The sequence below is a fragment of the Thermobia domestica genome, chromosome 14 (genome assembly GCF_964235325.1).
Source record: "Thermobia domestica chromosome 14, izTheDome1.hap1.1, whole genome shotgun sequence".
In the NCBI taxonomy this organism is placed as follows: domain Eukaryota; kingdom Metazoa; phylum Arthropoda; class Insecta; order Zygentoma; family Lepismatidae; genus Thermobia; species Thermobia domestica.
In genome coordinates, this window is record NC_137467.1 from 168,279,193 (window position 1) to 168,298,490 (window position 19,298).

At 38.9% G+C, this 19,298-nt stretch overlaps 1 protein-coding gene across 1 annotated transcript in view; it reads left to right on the forward strand.

Annotated features, from left to right (window-relative positions):
* Positions 1 to 2,206: 2,206 nt before the first annotated feature.
* LOC145670458 (platelet-derived growth factor receptor alpha-like) overlaps positions 2,207 to 19,298 on the forward strand; it is a 184,311-nt gene continuing 167,219 nt past the window's right edge. Inside the window, exon 1 of the mRNA XM_081739165.1 lies at positions 2,207 to 2,445. Within this exon, the coding sequence (XP_081595291.1) occupies positions 2,367 to 2,445 (79 nt within the window). The 5' untranslated portion in view covers positions 2,207 to 2,366. The remainder of the gene's footprint in view (positions 2,446 to 19,298) is intronic.

Genomic DNA, 19,298 nt, shown 5'->3' on the forward strand with positions numbered 1-19,298 from the left:
GGAGAAATTACCCGAATTTATGAATCGTGACATGTATATCATCTCACTCTAAACACAATGATGTAAGACACGAGGAGGAACTTCCTAAGAGTAAGTCTAAATTTCTTTTAATTCTTATTTTTAAAAGGCCCTTAACATCAGTTCACGAACTACTACCGAATTAAAATCCATAGTTTGTGGAACAGTTGATAGTGCACTCTATCATAAATAACTTAAAAAACTATATATATATACAGGGTGCGGCATGTAAAATCGGCCCGTCCCTTTATAAGACATCAAATGATGAACATAATCAATGATTAAACAAATTCAACACATAAAATTTAATGAAATGTTTTCAGGTGCTAAAATTGTCCTCCGCCCACTTCAGCACACTTCTGAGCATATGTGAAGAGATTCATACACTTGTCAGTTGATTACATCCTGGATGGAGGTCTTGAGTTCTTCAATTGTTTGTCGATTTGTATCATATAGGCTCTACTCTTCCCTTTAACAGTCCCCACAAGTAAAAGTCACAAGTGAATAAGTCTGGTGACCGAGGAGGCAATGGCAACACGCTCGGTTATAGGATACGGCATTACCACACACTCACCCGACTTCACACAGCGAGACCTACTTCTCAACTGGTTTGGACACGTTTTACTGGCTGCGACTGCAGCTGCTTTACACGTGCACCTACAGGATACGTGTCTCGACCCCGGCTTGACACGCTTTCTCTTGGTAGGAAGCTGAAAATAAGTTAATTGTCGCCAGAAACGCAATATACCATGACATTACGACGGGCCGGTTTTACGTGCCGCACCCTGTATATATATATATATATATATATATATATATATATATATATATATATATATATATATATATATATATATATATATATATATATATATATATATATAAATAAATTGGAGACATGTACACTAACAAAATGAGACGCCTTTTGTGTGTAAACTACCGAACGAAACTTCGAGATGTACACTAGGACAGGAATTACCCTCAAGGACAGGAAGTAGCAGGAGCGAAACTCGTCTTTGCTTCACTTAGGCATTCTCTATCCGGATACTCCTCCGAGATGCTTGAACCATTCTTAGGGTAAAAACATACCAAAGATACCTCGAGGAATAAGGGTAAAAACATACCGAAGATACTCCGAGGAATAATCACCGAAAACTGGATCTCTGAGATGCTTGAATCGTTATTTGCCAAATATGACATGGTAATTCGAGAGTGTGGGCCGAATGTCGTAAGACATTGCATGTTCGGATCGGACTTACTACTAAAGAATAATCATCGAAAAACGGAATGCCTTTAAACTTAAGATTGGAAAACGCATTTGGTGCGCGAATTCCCATTGTAAACAATGCGAAATAGAATTTTTAGTATTATAAATAGGGCGAAGCTTTTCTCGTTCTGTTCTGCAAACACAATTTATAGAAGCGAAGCTCGTCCTTACTCGACTTAAGCTTCCATTTGCCTAGATACTCTTGCGAGATGCCTGAACCGTTGTTAACAAAATTTCACATGTTGATTCGAGAGAGAGCGCTCAATGTCATAAGGAGTCGCATGTTCCGATCGGACATACCATTGAGAAATGATCACCGAAAAACGAAATATTCATAGACTTAATCTTGGAAAAGCATTTGGCGCGAGAATTCTCATTTTAAACAATGGAACATAGAATGGAACATACCTAATTTTTAAATATAATCAGAAACATGATGTAAGATGTAGATATTTATCGTAAAAATAAAAGGAAGGAAGTGGTAGTGCACCGGATATATTGTAAGAAGAAATTATGATGAAGGTCGGAAACAATCCTTGACGGAGACAGAAAAAAGAAGCGAGTTAGAAAATTTGACCAAAAATTGATGTCGCTAAATTGACAATCACTGTAAGGTAACAGAGAAAACATTGGTAAATACGGAGATTGAAGTGATCTCCTTGCAGCAGTGGATTTGACAACGATCGATAATGATAGGAAAATAACCTCAACCAGATATTTCCCATTTGCATGCTATATTTAAATTATAAACTAGACGTAAGCTGACTGACTCACTGCACGTGGGTTGCAGTTTAACGCCAATCAAAAGATAGTTCTGGCAAACATCGCAGATAAAAGAAAAAAAAGAAAAAAGACAACACTGAGATATCTGTATATAACAAGGTTCCTTATTATTACTTTGATAAGAGGTTGAGGAAAGACTGTGGTGAAATTTCCGGTAAGAAATCTTTGCTACATAGTTCAAGTGTGTTAATTCTGTGCCATGTTGAAAGTGATCAAGAAAACGATTAAATAGAAGAAATAATATATAGAAGAATAAAAAAAAATATATATAGAAAGCGAATTACGAACGAAAGCAACAATGAAAAAACAGCTATCATGTAATAGGATTTACGTTATTTTAGTGAGTGTTGTGTCGGTGAATTTTTGTGGCATAAAAGGTAAGTAAGCCTGCAGAAATTGTCTTCAACCCTATGTAGTATGTTAATCAATTCAATAAATGTTGTTGTTAGTTTGAATTTTTAACAGCTCTTTTAGTACCGGAGGTGTGTAAAATATGAAACTAGATCCAAGGGCGCCGATCCTGGGGGGCCCGGGCCCCCTATTGTATTTATGATTATACAATATTTGGCATAATTTGGATGCAACTTGTCTTAAAATCCTCAGATATATATACCTTCTGCATCTGAATGCCCCCCCTCCCAAATTTACAGAGAAATCGGCGCCCTTGACTGGGGCTTAACACTGGATGTGAATCACATGAGCTCACCACCAGGAATCGAAAATCTTTTCAATTTAACGTCCCACGATTATGTCCTTTAGGTTAATGGAGACGGATGACTAAGGCAACTGCTAATGGAAGAGTCGGTGCAACGAGAATGTGGTAGAAAAGGGAGTAATCCGAATAAAACTCACAAACACGATATTGTCCACCATAAATTTACTTGGCCGGGGATCGAACCAGGGGCCCAATGCACCAGAGGTAAACACTCTACCACTGAACCACCGTGCTTTTGATCGGAAATCGAACTCAGGTGCCAACTTAAATAATGAATTAGTCTTGTCATCTCTTACTCATAGTAAAGAACTTGGAATAGGTGTGTCTGATAACTGTAACCTTGAGTAGAAAAATAATATTGTTTGCTTTATTAATACCATACAAGTGGGACATTTAACATTATAAAGTATGTCCGTTAATCTACTCGATAAGTCTTGAATGGAAGCGTATTCTTACATTATATTTTTTTTTGTTGCAGTAGGTAGATAGAGAAATGATCTCGACCGAGTTCGTTAACTGAATTAATCCGTTAGCATCCTAACAGGTAAGGTGACTTACGTTTGACCGTTACTCCACACCATAACTCTTCAAGGAAAACATATTTTCAAATTCTTTTTTTCTTTGCAATAGATAACTATAACAATTATCTTGGCCGAGTTCGTTAATGGAGTTAATCTACCAAGATCTGCAGGATAAAAGGTGATTTTAACGATAGCTATCCATATCTCATTTTCTCCTATTGAAACAAAGACGGTAGAAGTTACACATCTCGCCGCTAGACGGCAGCATACATCTTCCAAGGATTGAGATTAGGGATGGCCACAAAGATACGGTTCCTCGAGGAACCGATTCTCGGAGATCCGATTTTCAGAACCGGTTCCAGACCTGGATCCGAAAATACGGTTCCAGAACCGGATCTTAGGGACCGGTTTCAGACCTGAATCCGAAAACCCAGTTCCAGAATCGGATCTTAGGAACCGGTTCCAGATCTGGATCTGAAAACCCGGTTTCAGAACCGAATCTTAGGAACTGGTTCCAGACCTGGATCCGAAAGCCCCCAAAGACCCGTAAAGGAGGCACAAAGTTCATCTTCAAAACACTGCAAAGAGGACCATGCGCTTGTGCCCTCCCCGCCCAGACCCGCTTGTGCCTCCAGAAAAAAAAATTGGTCCGCCAGTGGGTGTTTAGACAAATGAGTTGGCCAGTTTGCCTGTTTAGCCAATGAGTATGCCAGTTACCCAGTTTATTTAGCCAAATGAGACAAGCCGACGCCGCCTGCCTGTCGCTTCCACCATTTCATTTAGCACACTGTTCACAGTCTGCTAGCAGCTCGGGCTTAGCGTAGGGATGGTCACAAAGATTCGGTTCCAGAACTGGATCTTGGGAACCGGTTCCAGAACTGGATCCGAAGAACCGGTTCCAGACCTAGTTCCGAAAAACCGGTTCCAGACTTGGATCCGAAAAACCGGTTTCAGACCTGGATCCGAAAAACCGGTTCTGGAACCGGATCTTCTATAACCGGATCCGTTCAGACCCGAAAACCGGTTCCACCAGGAACCGGTTCTGGCTATCGCTAATTGAGATCTACCGGACGAAATGCAAACTTTAATGTGAGATTGTTTCTACTGTCTAGAGCCCTTCTATTTGAAGTGTGTTTCCCGTACCTCCCTCGAAAGAGGAGAGACCAGTTGCCTTGGCTGAGATCCTTAAATAGTTGAATGTAGACAGGGTTGCCACATTGACGGTCTTCCTTGTGCACTGTCTTGTTAGTCTTTCTAAGTAGCCTACGATCTTCACTCGATAAGACCAAACCACTCTATGACAAATTGGCAACACAGCTGAGGTCATTCACTTCTTTTCCCAACTCAAAGAGACGGTTTCTTCCATAACAGGACGGCGGGGGTTGGGCCGAAGTGTGTTTCACATATTTTCCGAGGGCACACTTGAAATAGAAAACCTCTATCAGAGTTTATTTATTTTATTAACTCCATACACACTTTCTTCCAGAAAATTCTATCCGGGGAACAGAACTCGAACAGCAATGGGACACTATTTGCTAAAGAACATGCCCTAAACAAGACTTGTTATGTAGTTACAAGTTAACTTATCTTAACCCTTGGTAGGCGACCGTTTATCCATTCGAGGATATTTTTGTCTTCCGTATAAGTATATCTGGATAAAATACTGAATTTTTACGAAAAACTCTTGAGTCTTCAATTCAGATATGGAAGATAGGAATGCACGTTCTTTATTGTTTAACTAGGAAGGGTTTCACGCCATCGATGACAATTGTCTTCCTAGGAAATCCCTCATGCTTACCGTACGGCCTTCTGTCACAGGAGACTTGGGTTCAATTCCCGGCGGGAGTTCATGTAGATCGGATCCTATGTTTAACTGTAGATTCAGGTCTCATACAGCCTAGATGCTGGAACGGACACAACTCAAGTCTAAACAAATAACTTTCCTGCAATTTTTAGAACCGTCATTTGCAACTGGCGGAGTATGAGAGGGAGAAAAGAGAAAAAATGAAATCTTTGAGTTTGTCACACGATTATACTCTAAGTTAAAGTACTGCATCAACAAAACCATTGATTACGACTTGTCTGCCGTCTCCACTGTTTCTTTTTAATCAACGTTAGACTTACTGGGCCACGATGGCTCAGTGATAACCCTTCCCGCTGGTCTAGTTTCTAGCACGTGAGCCTTTGATGTACGGGGCTCCGGGTTTGATTTCCGGTGGGAGAGTCTGTGGAATTTTAAGTGTCCTCGATATTTCTGTGTTCGTGTCCCTGCTATTCTAGGTTACTGGAAAAACGAGTTAAAAGAGTTAAAAAGCTAGTAATAAGTAGTTAAGTAAGTTAATGATGCACGTTCGATGAATCAGTTAACTTAAAAAAAAAGTGATAAAGCGCCCACCTCTCGTATAGGAGGTCCCTAGTTCTATCCCAGGACATGCGCGTGAACTTTCTGGTGGACAAACACCGTGTACTTGAATTCTTCCTTTCCATCTCACTTTCTACACTTCACTATTTCGTTCATTACCGTCATCAGCGGCTCTTTTAACCTTGGCGCATAATCGTGAGACGTTAAACTAGTAGTACTTTCAATTCATTTCGCTAGGTTTACCATCTTCTCCTCTTTCTCTCTGTGTGGTTTACTGATAATACGAGCAGCGAACTGTGACGTCAAAGAATAAACAGTTGGAAATGACTATTTTAGACAAACACAATATAGAAATTTCTCTTTCTCTGAATTTGAATGGCATTTGTAATCAGGTTTCGTTGCTTTATGTCGACTTAAGTTGCGATCACAAACGAAGTCGTTTTCATGTTTATACAGTTGAAGACTATTAGAGGGAGTTTGATCGAGCGCAAACAAAATTCATTATGCATGGTTCCCAAACCTTTTTTTAAAAAAATGGTATTCTGTTTTGATGATAATCTCTTGATACATATAGACAGTGGCGTATTTACGATTTTTTTCGGGGAGGGCTTTGCTAACTTTCGGGGGGAGGGGGAGCTTTGCCTGAAAATGTGAAAATTCTGCAAGATATTCCATGTACTTTACTATAGTAAGTAAGATTTCGGGGGCTTAAGCCCGGAAGCCCCCCCCCCCTAGATAAGTCACTGCATATACATATTTTAAAGCAATTCTGAAACTAGGCATGTACCAAGAAACACGATTAAAGAAAGTAATTATAATCACATTATTATTTCAATCCAAGTTTTGAAAGGGCTGGGTTTTTCAGGTTTTATTGTGTTTTTAGTGGATTTTACTCCCTCTTCCCCCAAAAAACACCGCGTTTTTGGGCCGGGGAAAATTCCAACAACCTTGACCTAAACGTTTGCATTTTTGCTTAATAAACAGTGGTGTTTATTGTTATTGTTGCTTCAGCAGCTTCCATTCCTAGGTCTACTGCTGCTGCTCACATTTAAATATATAGGCCTATTTCTGGATACTTGTTATTGCCTTGAGAAGTCGATCTTCACCAATTAAAAATCTTTGATTTCTGTTGTTAGGCACATTCCCTTCCACTGTTGTGAGATTTCCTCTTATTTTGACAGCTCTGTACAATAATGTGTGTAGAATTCAATAATAATAATAATAATAATAATAATAATAATAATAATAATAATAATAATAATAATAATAATAATAATAATAATAATAATAATAATAATAATAGTTAATAATTTCATCAATAAATATAAAGGCCGGGATATTTTTAAGTCCTGAGAGAGTCACGTTGGAATGGTGGAAATTTTTCTTAAAATCGGGATGGTTGGCAAACTTATTCTCAAATCGGCGCTCTTAAAAACTATTGTCCTTGCCAACAGTTAAACTAAACTAACCAACCACTAACCATCTTATGGGCCTCAACTGCTCCATCGCCATCTGTTGTGGACTGGCTGAACTAAGCCCAGCCTAGGGACGAACATGTGATTTGCACGCTGCATCATCCTGTATCTAAGAGTAAAGACATACCGAAGATACCTCGCGATCGAGGTCGAGGTTTAAGTCACGGTCGCTACCTCGATAATGGCATAGACACATGGATTCAAATGGGTAAGCGCATGTCAGAGATCTACGCTACATCGTTTGTTTTTACATCGACGTTCACTGGAAACGTCGCTGTGGCTCGTGTTCTCATTGGTTCTCTTTGAAGCACTGCACTGAATAAAATCTTCATTTGTTCAGAATTTCGTCTGCAGAATATTGTGTGTATGTATGCTCAAAAGGTTTTGTTGCACTTTAAATTTGATTATATAATGGCTGATATTTGCATGGTGCAAAATTTTAGTGTTTTCTGTCCATTAGTTAAAAAGTTGCAAGAGTATAAAGACAAATTGTCTATCTTACATTCAGATAATTTATCCGATATTAACATTTACTTTCTACCTTACATCTCAAATCAATCGGGGGGGGGGGGGGGAGGGGGGGCGGGAAGATCGGTGGCTCAGTGGTAGAGTGCTTACTTCTGGTGGCTCTGGTTCGATCCCCGTCCAAGTATGTTTGTGGTGGAGAACGATATACATCGTTTTCTTGGACTATCCCCGTTTTCTCCTACAACCTCATTCCACCGATTCTTCTATCATCATTCACTTGCCTTAATCATCCTTCTCCCTTAGCTCAAAAAGGTTATAATCATTAGGGTGGAACGTTTTGCAATTTTGTTGGAAATTCGATGACGTCTAGTGCGGAAAAGGTGCTATTAGTGGCACCGACCTTACTGAATTTTTTTCTAATTTTTTTGGACAACCCTCTGCCCTGCCCCAACGGACTAAAAGTTTTTTTTTAAATGTTTGGTTAGGCAACACGCACAACACCAATGACAGAAAAGCTACTTGTGGTCGTTTTTAGAGTTACCTGATGGCTATAATACAATTATTTTATTAAAAGAAACTTGTAGCAATGCCAGTGAATAATTTTAAAATGTTTATGAGTCAAAGTACAGCCATATTCGCTTAGTTGTTGGAATTATTGTCCAGATTTTGTTTGGAATGCCACGTTAAGGATGCTTACAGGCATAGCTCTTGATATAACACGATTTGTTTTCAGCAACCCTTCGCTTGTTATGTAGACCGACAGCAAATGCCATGTAGCGGCAGGCTACACAACTTCCTGGTTGCTTACTTTGACCACTCTCTTCGAGTGTCCTCGTGACGACCGGCTCCGTCCAGAAGATTCGCACACCTCCCGCTCGCCTCGTTGGCTCCAGAACCTACGCCGATGGCGTGGGAGACCCGGGTTCGATTCCCGGCGGGAGCTCATGTGGTTCGGATTCCACGTTAATCAGTAGTTCCACGTCTCATATAGCCTCGCTGCTGAACGGGACGCTAAACTAATATCAACTCAACTCAAGAACCTACGCCGACGTTTCTAGAATATTCTCGCTCGAAGTTCGGTCGGTTGCGTACTTCGGCCAACCAATCCAACAGGCCAGTTTATTGCAGCTTAAGCTTTAACGGTTTTAGTTTGCTACTGTTTCTGTTAAGACAGAAAGTTTGTGCATTGTACCTAAAGTTACAGTCTTCTTAGTGCGATACGATTCAGAGACATTTTGTATTCTTTGGTTTCCAATTTCGGAAGCAATGGAAAGCAAGATGAAGAAAAAGCCTCATAGCAGACTAACGCGGGAAAGTGTGAAACGAGGCTTATTTGGCACTCCAAGTGAAATGAGTGAAGTGCAGTTATCCACGTACACTGAAGTTATGGGACATTATCAGTGGTTTAAGTGGTGACGAAAGTGTAACTAAATTACCAGTGACTGACATTTGTAAACTAGTTGAACAAAGAGTTGTACACATTTTGCGTAAAGCAAGCATTCCTGTGGTTTCAGAAAAGAGAGTTTTTGACATGCTGAAAACATTTCATAATAAGTGCCGCACCAAGGGATACATTTCAATCGACAAGGACAAGAAGCAACACTTCGTGCAGGTTTTCTTGCACACGCGGAAAAGTTTCTTTTTGATATTGCGTCTTGCAAATGTAAAACTGCCGAATATTGCAACTGTGAGAGAGCACGTAATATTCCAGAACGAGAATTCAAGTTTCTTTTGGACCAGAGAACATCACGGAAAATGAGCATTGGTAACATTGACGTCCGAACAAACAGATCTCTGTCAAAGATGTTTTCCCGTAAAGTGAACAGATTTAAGGGGCAGACAACCAAGAAAAACGTTGGAAGTGTTGAAGCAAGTCCATCAACTAGTGGGATTAGGCATAGGCACAGGTCAAAAATACTAGCGTCGTCAGGGGAATCCAGAGAAGCTGTTGAATTGGAAAGCACGTCGGGATCTGACTTCGAGGCGCGGCCAAGAAGGAAACATAGCCTAAAGCGCATTTGTCTTCAAAATACAGCGGAGGCAGCGTTTAGAACTGGAGCTTCAGACAGATAGGTTGCTTTGATCGCTTCTGCCGTACTTCATGACGCGAGACTCATAACGCCAGAGGACAAAAATCTTGTTGTTGACAGATCTAAGGTACGACGAGGAAAAGATAAACTGGGTGAGAAGATCCAGAAAGAAAAGGCTCACCTGGGCCGGACGATTACAGGTATCTACTTTGACGGAAAAAATGATGCAACTCTTGTACAAGAAAATAATTAACGGCAAACTACAAAGACGAGAGGTTACAGAAAAGCATATCACAGTTCTATCGGAGCCCGGTTCAAAATACTTAGGTCATGTCAGACCTAAGTCAGGCACTGGGAAGGATATTGTCGGAGCTTTTAGAGAACAACCAGTACGACGTGTCAAGTCCTGAGGCAGTGGGCCGCGATGGTGAAACCACGAACACAAGATGGGATAACGGTGTGATAAGTCAGATACAAAGATCCCTAGGAAAGGAGTTGAGTTCATTTTTAGTTTAACGTCCCGTTCAGCAGCGAGGCTATATGAGACGTGGACCTACTGATTAACGTGGAATCCGAACCACATGAGCTCCCGCCCTAGGAAAGGAACTGCAGCATGACATTTGATTTCTTCATATCACCGAGTTGCCATTTCGACATCTGGTTACCGAATTGGATGATGGGATGACCGGACCCTACGCTTTTTCCGGCCCCATCGGAGAGAAATTAAAGCATTGTGAACGTTCACCGATCGCCTCCTTTACACTCATTCCCGTTGAATGGGTGTCTGAAATGGAAAAAGCAGATGGCTTAAGCAGCGACCAGAATCCTCTCTTTGAATTTGTAACGCTGTTGCTTCAGGAATGTGTACTAGGGTGGAGCGTTTTGCACTTTGTTGGAAATTTGATGACGTCTAGTGCGGAAAAGGTGCCATTAGTGGTACCGACCTTATTGATTTATTTTATTTTTTTAGACAACTCCTTACCCTGTCCCAACGGACTTAAAGTTTTTAAGTGTTTTTTTAGGCAACACGCACAACACAAATGACAGGAAGGCTACTTGTGGTCGTGTTTAGAGTTACCTGGTGGCTATAATACAATTATTTTATTAAAAGAAACTTGTAGCAATGCCAGTAAATAATTTTAAAATGTTTATGAGTCAAAGTACAGCCATATTAATTCAGTTGTTGGGATTAATGTCCAGATTTTGTATGTGATGCCAAGTTAACGATGATTATAGGCATAGCCCTTGATATAACACGATTTTCTTTGTGAAACGCTTCGCTTATATTGCTCTGTACGCAAAATAACCCAGAACTCACCACGGGGAGGTGGTTGCACATCGATTTCAGTCCGCCACCCACTCAGTAGGCATACGTTGACATTTGACCTTAGGTCACGTAGTCATTGGTCTCGAAGCGAGGCATTCTTGTTCTATACTTCAGTTTGGCTCTAACGTAGTTATCTCTTGCGTTCTAGCCGCACTTTTTCGACGCTGCCTTGGCCACCAGCTTCACTGTGCGTTGCACAGCTTGACTATGGCAAGGGAACGTTGTTGTTAGGGTAGCTGAAGTTCGAATGTTTTCTTCAAGCTGCTGATCCTTTATGTTTCGTGTGATTGGCGGCTCTGTTAGACATTTAGGTCAATTAATCATGTAGTAGTAATTTTCAGCTGTAAAATTTAATTTCGGAACAATGAAGTTAGGACTGCTTAATTTCGGAGTCTTGTGGGTGCGGCACTTTTTATCCTTCTCCAGCCTAACGTTCGAATATGCGGATTTTCATCTGCTGTCATCGCTATTAGCAGGTTTTCATGATGAGCGTAGTATCCGTTTGTTTGTAGAACAGAGTGAACTATATGTTGTAGATTTTCTGGCAGAAAACATGATAGCTTAACTATGCTAAACAGATGCATGGCGCCCATTTCGAACGGATGATTTCTCCGTATTGAAAACCAGACGGGAGCGTATACTTTAACAATGTACTGGCAAAGTAGACACAAACTTGAACTAGGTTTATCAGTACTGATGTAGTGGCGAAGCATCCTACAGGCCAATGTAAGTTATCGTGAATGTGAAAATGGTCCTGGTTTCCTGTTTGCTAGATTTGTAGTACACATACCTGTAGCAACAGCCTTACAAATTTCAAAGAGAGGATTTGGTCGCTGCTTTAACCATTTGCTTTTTCCATTTCAAACACCCATTCAACGGGAATGGGTGTAAAGGAGACGATCGGCGAACGTTCACAATCCTTTAATTTCTTTCCGATGGGCCCGGAAAAAGCGTTGGGTCCGGTCGTCCCACCATCCAATTCGGTAACCAGGTGTCGAAATGGCAACTCGTTGATGTGATGAAGTCAAATGAGATGCTGCAGTTCCGTTTCTAGGGATCTTTGTATCTGACTTATCCCATCCTGTGTTCGTGGTTTCACCATCGCGGCCCACTACCTCAAGACTTGACACGTCGTACTGGTTGTTCTCTAAAAGCTCCAATATAGAGTCGGCAAATATCCTTGCCAGTGCCTGACTTAGGTCTGACATGACCTAAGTATTTTGAACCGGGCTCCGATAGAACTGTGATATGCTTTTCTGTAACCTCTCGTCTTTGTAGTTTGCCGTTAATTATTTTCTTGCACAAGAGTTGCATCATTTTTTCCGTCAAAGTAGATACTTGTAATCGTCCGGCTCAGGTGAGCCTTTTCTTTCTGGATCTTCTCACCCAGTTTATCTTTTCCTCGTCGTACCTTAGATCTGTCAACAACAAGATTTTTGTCCTCTGGCGTTATGAGTCTCGCGTCATGAAGTACGGCAGAAGCGATCAAAGCAACCTATCTGTCTGAAGCTCCAGTTCTAAACGCTGCCTCCGCTGTATTTTGAAGACAAATGCGCTTTAGGTTATGTTTCCTTCTTGGCCGCGCCTCGAAGTCAGATCCCGACGTGCTTTCCAATTCAACAGCTTCTCTGGATTCCCCTGACGACGCTAGTATTTTTGACCTGTGCCTATGCCTAATCCCACTAGTTGATGGACTTGCTTCAACACTTCCAACGTCTTTCTTGGTTGTCTGCCCCTTAAATCTGTTCACTTTACGGGAAAACATCTTTGACAGAGATCTGTTTGTTCGGACGTCAATGTTACCAATGCTCATTTTCCGTGATGTTCTCTGGTCCAAAAGAAACTTGAATTCTCGTTCTGGAATATTACGTGCTCTCTCACAGTTGCAATATTCGGCAGTTTTACATTTGCAAGACGCAATATCAAAAAGAAACTTTTCCGCGTGTGCAAGAAAACCTGCACGAAGTGTTGCTTCTTGTCCTTGTCGATTGAAATGTATCCCTTGGTGCGGCACTTATTATGAAATGTTTTCAGCGTGTCAAAAACTCTCTTTTCTGAAACCACAGGAATGCTTGCTTTACGCAAAATGTGTACAACTCTTTGTTCAACTAGTTTACAAATGTCAGTCACTGGTAATTTAGTTACACTTTCGTCACCACTTAAACCACTGATAATGTCCCATAACTTCAGTGTACGTGGATAACTGCACTTCACTCATTTCACTTGGAGTGCCAAATAAGCCTCGTTTCACACTTTCCCGCGTTAGTCTGCTATGAGGCTTTTTCTTCATCTTGCTTTCCATTGCTTCCGAAATTGGAAACCAAAGAATACAAAATGTCTCTGAATCGTATCGCACTAAGAAGACTGTAACTTTAGGTACAATGCACAAACTTTCTGTCTTAACAGAAACAGTAGCAAACTAAAACCGTTAAAGCTTAAGCTGCAATAAACTGGCCTGTTGGATTGGTTGGCCGAAGTACGCAACCGACCGAACTTCGAGCGAGAATATTCTAGAAACGTCGGCGTAGGTTCTGGAGCCAACGAGGCGAGCGGGAGGTGTGCGAATCTTCTGGACGGAGCCGGTCGTCACGAGGACACTCGAAGAGAGTGGTCAAAGTAAGCAACCAGGAAGTTGTGTAGCCTGCCGCTACATGGCATTTGCTGTCGGTCTACATAACAAGCGAAGGGTTGCTGAAAACAAATCGTGTTATATCAAGAGCTATGCCTGTAAGCATCCTTAACGTGGCATTCCAAACAAAATCTGGACAATAATTCCAACAACTAAGCGAATATGGCTGTACTTTGACTCATAAACATTTTAAAATTATTCACTGGCATTGCTACAAGTTTCTTTTAATAAAATAATTGTATTATAGCCATCAGGTAACTCTAAAAACGACCACAAGTAGCTTTTCTGTCATTGGTGTTGTGCGTGTTGCCTAACCAAACATTTAAAAAAAACTTTAAGTCCTTTGGGGCAAGATAAGGGTTGTCCAAAAAAAAAAAAAAAGAAAGAAAGAAAAGAAAACAGTAAGGTCGGTGCCACTAATAGCACCTTTTCCGCACTAGCCGTCATCAAATTTCCAACAAAAGTGCAAAACGCTCCACACTAATAATCATGGGACTTCAAACCGAAAGATTTCAATATTCGAATCAATCGAATGTGCGTAATACTGTTCTTGTCTGAATAAATTTATGGGAAGAATTCTAAGCGTAAGTGCAGATTTATTAGTATAGGTCGGAAGTTGAAGACCTAAAAGTTGCCTAAAAAGGACTAATAAAAAGACCTAAAAGTATCTAAAAAAGACCTAAATACGGGAAAAAAGGACGTAAAAATAAGGCCCAATTTAATTGCGATTACATATTTAATGAATAGGCTATAATGCTCAAGAAATACAGGCTTCTGGTAGGCATACTGGTAGGTAAACTGAAGTACAAACTAAAACAAGAAAACTCCCCCCCCCACCTTGCTGGAGAACATTGTTACGACTTCTTATCTGACTTGTGATTGTTGCAGATCTGGTCTTATCAGTCCAGTCGTTGAAGAATGTCTTATCTTTGAATTTTCTTTACTAAAGAAAAGAGGCCTTATGCAGAATCGTTCTGACGCGAGATTAGTGCCATACTAAAAAGTTCTACTATCATGTCTCCAGCAATAATCAGGCCTTTAGTATGTCGCTAATCATACGGCAAAACGATTCTGCATAAGGCGGAAGATGTTTAAGAAGTGGTGGTGATTCGAGTTAATGGCCAGTAAATTTATAATCGAAAGATGAAGTGAAAAAAAAAAAAAAAGACGTTAAGACCTATGAAAAGCTTTTAAAAAGACCAATAAAAAAAACACCGAAAAAGGCAAAAAAGAACAAATAAAATCCACAATTTTCTGGCCTACAATTTTCAAAAATGAACATATCTTCATTTTCATACATGTTAAGCCTCGTCTTCGAGCACTCGTAAAAAAGGGGATTTTTCCTCAACTCCCGGGCCCTAGTTATTAGCATGGTGGAAAAAAAAAATGATTTTTTTTTAAAAAAAAAAATCATTTTTGATGATTTTTTTGATTTAAATCAAATTTATCTTCTCGTATAATACAAGTAGCGAAGTGAAAAAAAAAGCATTAGGAATTAGTATTAAATGCGAACTATGCCATTTAAGTGAAAGTATTGAGGTTGAATTTTGAATTAATCCCCAATCATTAACCTATATCAATCCCAAACAATGTTTCTTAACAATTTTAAATTATGCTTTTTTTTTTGGTGATAAATTATAGACTTTCAGTCAAGCATCATCCCTATTTATTCTAGGATCATGGTTCATACCTCATTCATTTAAAACGGTAACATTCACATTTTCCCTATCATGTCCCTGACGCGGAAAATATTGAGAGAAGTCGGGATTTTTTCTGATTTTTTTTTTTCAAATTTTGATCCCCTCTGCACTACCCTGTGTTAACGCACAGATCTCAAAATCAACTGGGAAATACAAAGGGTGAACTAAATGTGTGTACAAAATTTCAAGCTTCTATCTTGAATAGTAAGGGCGGGAAAAATATTTAACAATGAGCTAAGAACATCCCCACAATACCCCAGACGACCAGGGTGTAATATAAAAATTTCCTCAGACATCCCTATTTATTCTAGAATCATGATTTGTACATTATTCTCTTCATAATAAAACAGAGTTTCAAACGGCACTATTCAAATGTCTCCATCGTGTAGGTTATCTGGGACTGGAAAATCACGAAAAAAAGGGATTTTCTGTTAAGAAATATCCCCTTTTTTACTTTTTCCCCTCTGTACCGCCTCTGTTTAAAGGTAAAGATCTGAAACAAATCTGAAAAATACTAAGGGGTGCAGTGAATGAGTGTCCAAAATTTCAAACTTCTAGATACGAAAGTAAGCCCGCGAAAAATAATATCCCCAAATACCCCAGATTCCCGTATAAAACAGGATCTCAGGTAACAGTTTCCTGAGACATCCCTATTTAACCTAAGATTATGATTCGTACATCATTCTCTTCAGAATAGAACAGCCTTTCAGATTGTACCATTGATATGTCTCCATCTTAGGCGGGAAAATCGCGAAGAAAGATATTTTTGTTAAAAATATCCATTTTTTTTTTTTTTTTTTTTACATTTTTGCCCCTCTGGACTCTCCTGTTTTCACGCAGAGATCTGAAATCATCTGAAAAATACTAAAGGTACTCTGAACAAGTGTGCAGAATTTCAGTCTTCTGAATGCAAAATGCAGACCCGCCAAAAAATAATAAAAATAGGCACAACAAAGAAAAAATATCTTTTTTAAATTTATGACGTCATCACATCCTATGTCTCGAAGTAGAGAGGCGTGAAAGCATATGTAATGTGCTCTACATGCCTTCAGTCCTGAAAAAACGAAGTAAAAAGCTTTATTGGTACTTTTTAAATCGAATAATGAAGATTTTATCCTATAACCTAAAAATAGGTGATATAACTTAAAAGGTTAAGCGTACAGCAACGCTTATCAAAGTGACACTTTTTTTCCCACAAAAGTTACTGATATTTGGCAGGAGCATATTTTAAAGGAAACTGTAACTAGCTTGCAGCACGAAATACATAAATTTTGTCTAAGTTATAAAACATTATTTATAAGTTATAAAACTTATAAATACACCCTATTATCTGGGAACAAATATATAGACGCGCAGACAAAAGAATCTTCGTCTTAAATATCGATGGTGATTTCCCCGTTCGAATAGTTAACGATATTACAATATAAACCCTATGTTACGAAGAGAAGAAAACAGGATTGCCCTGTTACCCGTTCAAAAAGGGATTTTTCCTAATAATCCTCTGCATGACACTTATTTTCATACTATGCTGTACACACTGTACATTTGAGTCTCATTGTATTATGGTTATCATCTTCCATAATCGAAATAACGGAACAGAAACGGGACTTTACTTATTTTCACTTTAAATTATTTCGGAATTTGATTTAAATCAACGATTTATATTTAAAAAGTCAAGTGATTTAAATCTTGATTTAAATCGTGATTTAAATCAGATTGATTTAAATCAATCCACCCTGGTTATTAACGATACGATATTTTTATCCTCTTATCTTTAGGGTTGAATAAGCAACAGAATTTTACTAGCCGAAGAAAAAAGCTACTAGCCCAAATCCCACATTCCAATCATGATTATTATAGTCTTTATTGTTTAATAACTCGCCCGCACCGATGAACCACTCGCCCCGGGCGAGTGGGCGAATGCTTATTTGCATCTCTGCTTTAACGTAATTCACTAGTTAACTGTTCAAAATGACAACACAGAATACGATATATGTGAACTTACGTATTTTGCGTAAATTCTTTATCATTTACCTTCTTAATTTTACAAATTTCGTTTTTAAACGAGTATACACTCCTTCATAATGGAGTATCCTTTATGTGTTTTTCAGTTTTTCACTTTTCTCCCTTAGGGCAGATTTACAGTCCCAGCCATACAGCCATGTGGACTGCTTCACTAAACTTGTGTTGAATAAAATTATTTGAATTAAATATGTATTGAAGTGGCACTTGCCAAAATGGCCGAAATTGCCTGTTTTAAATATACTTGGTTATCACACTATTACTGTAATAAGGAAGGATAAGCGGCGCATGAATATTTAAAATTGAAAGACATTGTATTAAGATTGCACTAAATAATAAAATTGTCAAAAGTAATAAATTGTAAATATTAAAAATTTAATAAAAATTGAGAGCGAATGCTCTCCAATACTTAGATTTACAGCGTCATCTCTTCTTTATGTTCTAAACTAAGTGTATAAAGCATAGATATTTATGTCTGGCCGAAACGAAATAACATAAATAGGCAGATCTGGTCATAAAAGAAAGTGATATCATACACTACGGACCATTGTCCGTAGTAAGAGTAACATTACATATTATCGTGTAAGCGAGATTCATTTGCTGAATGCAAGGTATTATTAATAAATATATTTGTCATTTAATTACATTCGTATCATCTGCGGATAAATTTTTAAACGTTTGAGATGCGGAATAGTGACCTAACAGAGGGGAATTTCCACTTTATTCTCCTCAATCCCTGGTAATTCCCGTACTGTTGTAGTTGATCTCTATGTTAAAAGTATCACGTAAAGTACGTTCTTGTTTTCTAAGTTGACCGACAAAATCTTATCGAACGGAAATGCGGTTACAGTTCTTTGTAGAAATATTCATGCTTAATTAGTGGAAAGGAAATAAAAATATTACATTTTCCTTTTATGCATAAGTTGCCAATGAAACTCATAATGAAATAATTCTAGAGATGATAAAGAACAGAAAAAGATTACAATTAATGACATAATGCAGATTAAGAATACTGGACCATTATTTTGAGAATTTACAGGTGAAATCTGTTAACTCTCAAAGGAAGTGTAATGTTTAAAGAACTTGTTTATGTACGGACTAATTATATGTTCTGGATATGTGAAGACAGCAGGTCGGTAACCAGCCCAAAAATGTAGGGGGGGGCTGGCTGAAGTTAGGGGGGTTCGATCCAACCTTATAGTTCGTCACCATATTATAGTTCATTTGCAAGTATACTGTGAAAAATTTAGGGAGAGCAGCAAAAATTTTGGGGTGCGGCCCCTAGACCCCCCTGGATATGGGCCTGGAAGACAGACAAAACGTTGAAAACTAAGATTTATTACTACGAAATCGTATTGCAAAACTAGCTTGTTGTGATAACTTAGCCCCGGTTAGTGGGAGTACCTCGCACTTTCGATTCTTTCCACCCAAACTCACCGTTACTAACGCGTCTGCTCCTACGAGTAAAACCGTGTTCCAGTGTTACTAATTTGGTAGGCAAATTTAGCAAAAAGGAAAAACGTTTTTTTTTTCGATAAAACACGAAAATGAAGGGACATTCTTGTGCTGATTGATTGATTAATATAAATTCTTAATTTATTTGCTCTTCAGAAATAAACCAATGCAATAGCAGTATATACGTGTATGTATGTTGAAAGCAACATAGTTTGCACCCTTGTTGGCTTGGTATATATTTTCTGTAAAAAAGTGAAGGAAAAAGTAAAAAGTACAATCAAAAAGCAGATGAACAAAATAAATACAGTTGGCACTTAGCTAAACTGATCTTATCACATAATCTCTGTCATAGATATTGCACACTCAAAAAATTAGGGAAAATTTGATAAGAAAAGGTAAACTTTTGTGTGAGTCAAGGGACATTTTCTTAAAAAAAAAAAAAAAAAAAAAAAAAAAAAAAAAAACTGCGAACAGTACCCTCAGCTGTACTGAACATGAATAAATGCAAAAGTAGCTTGTATATTGA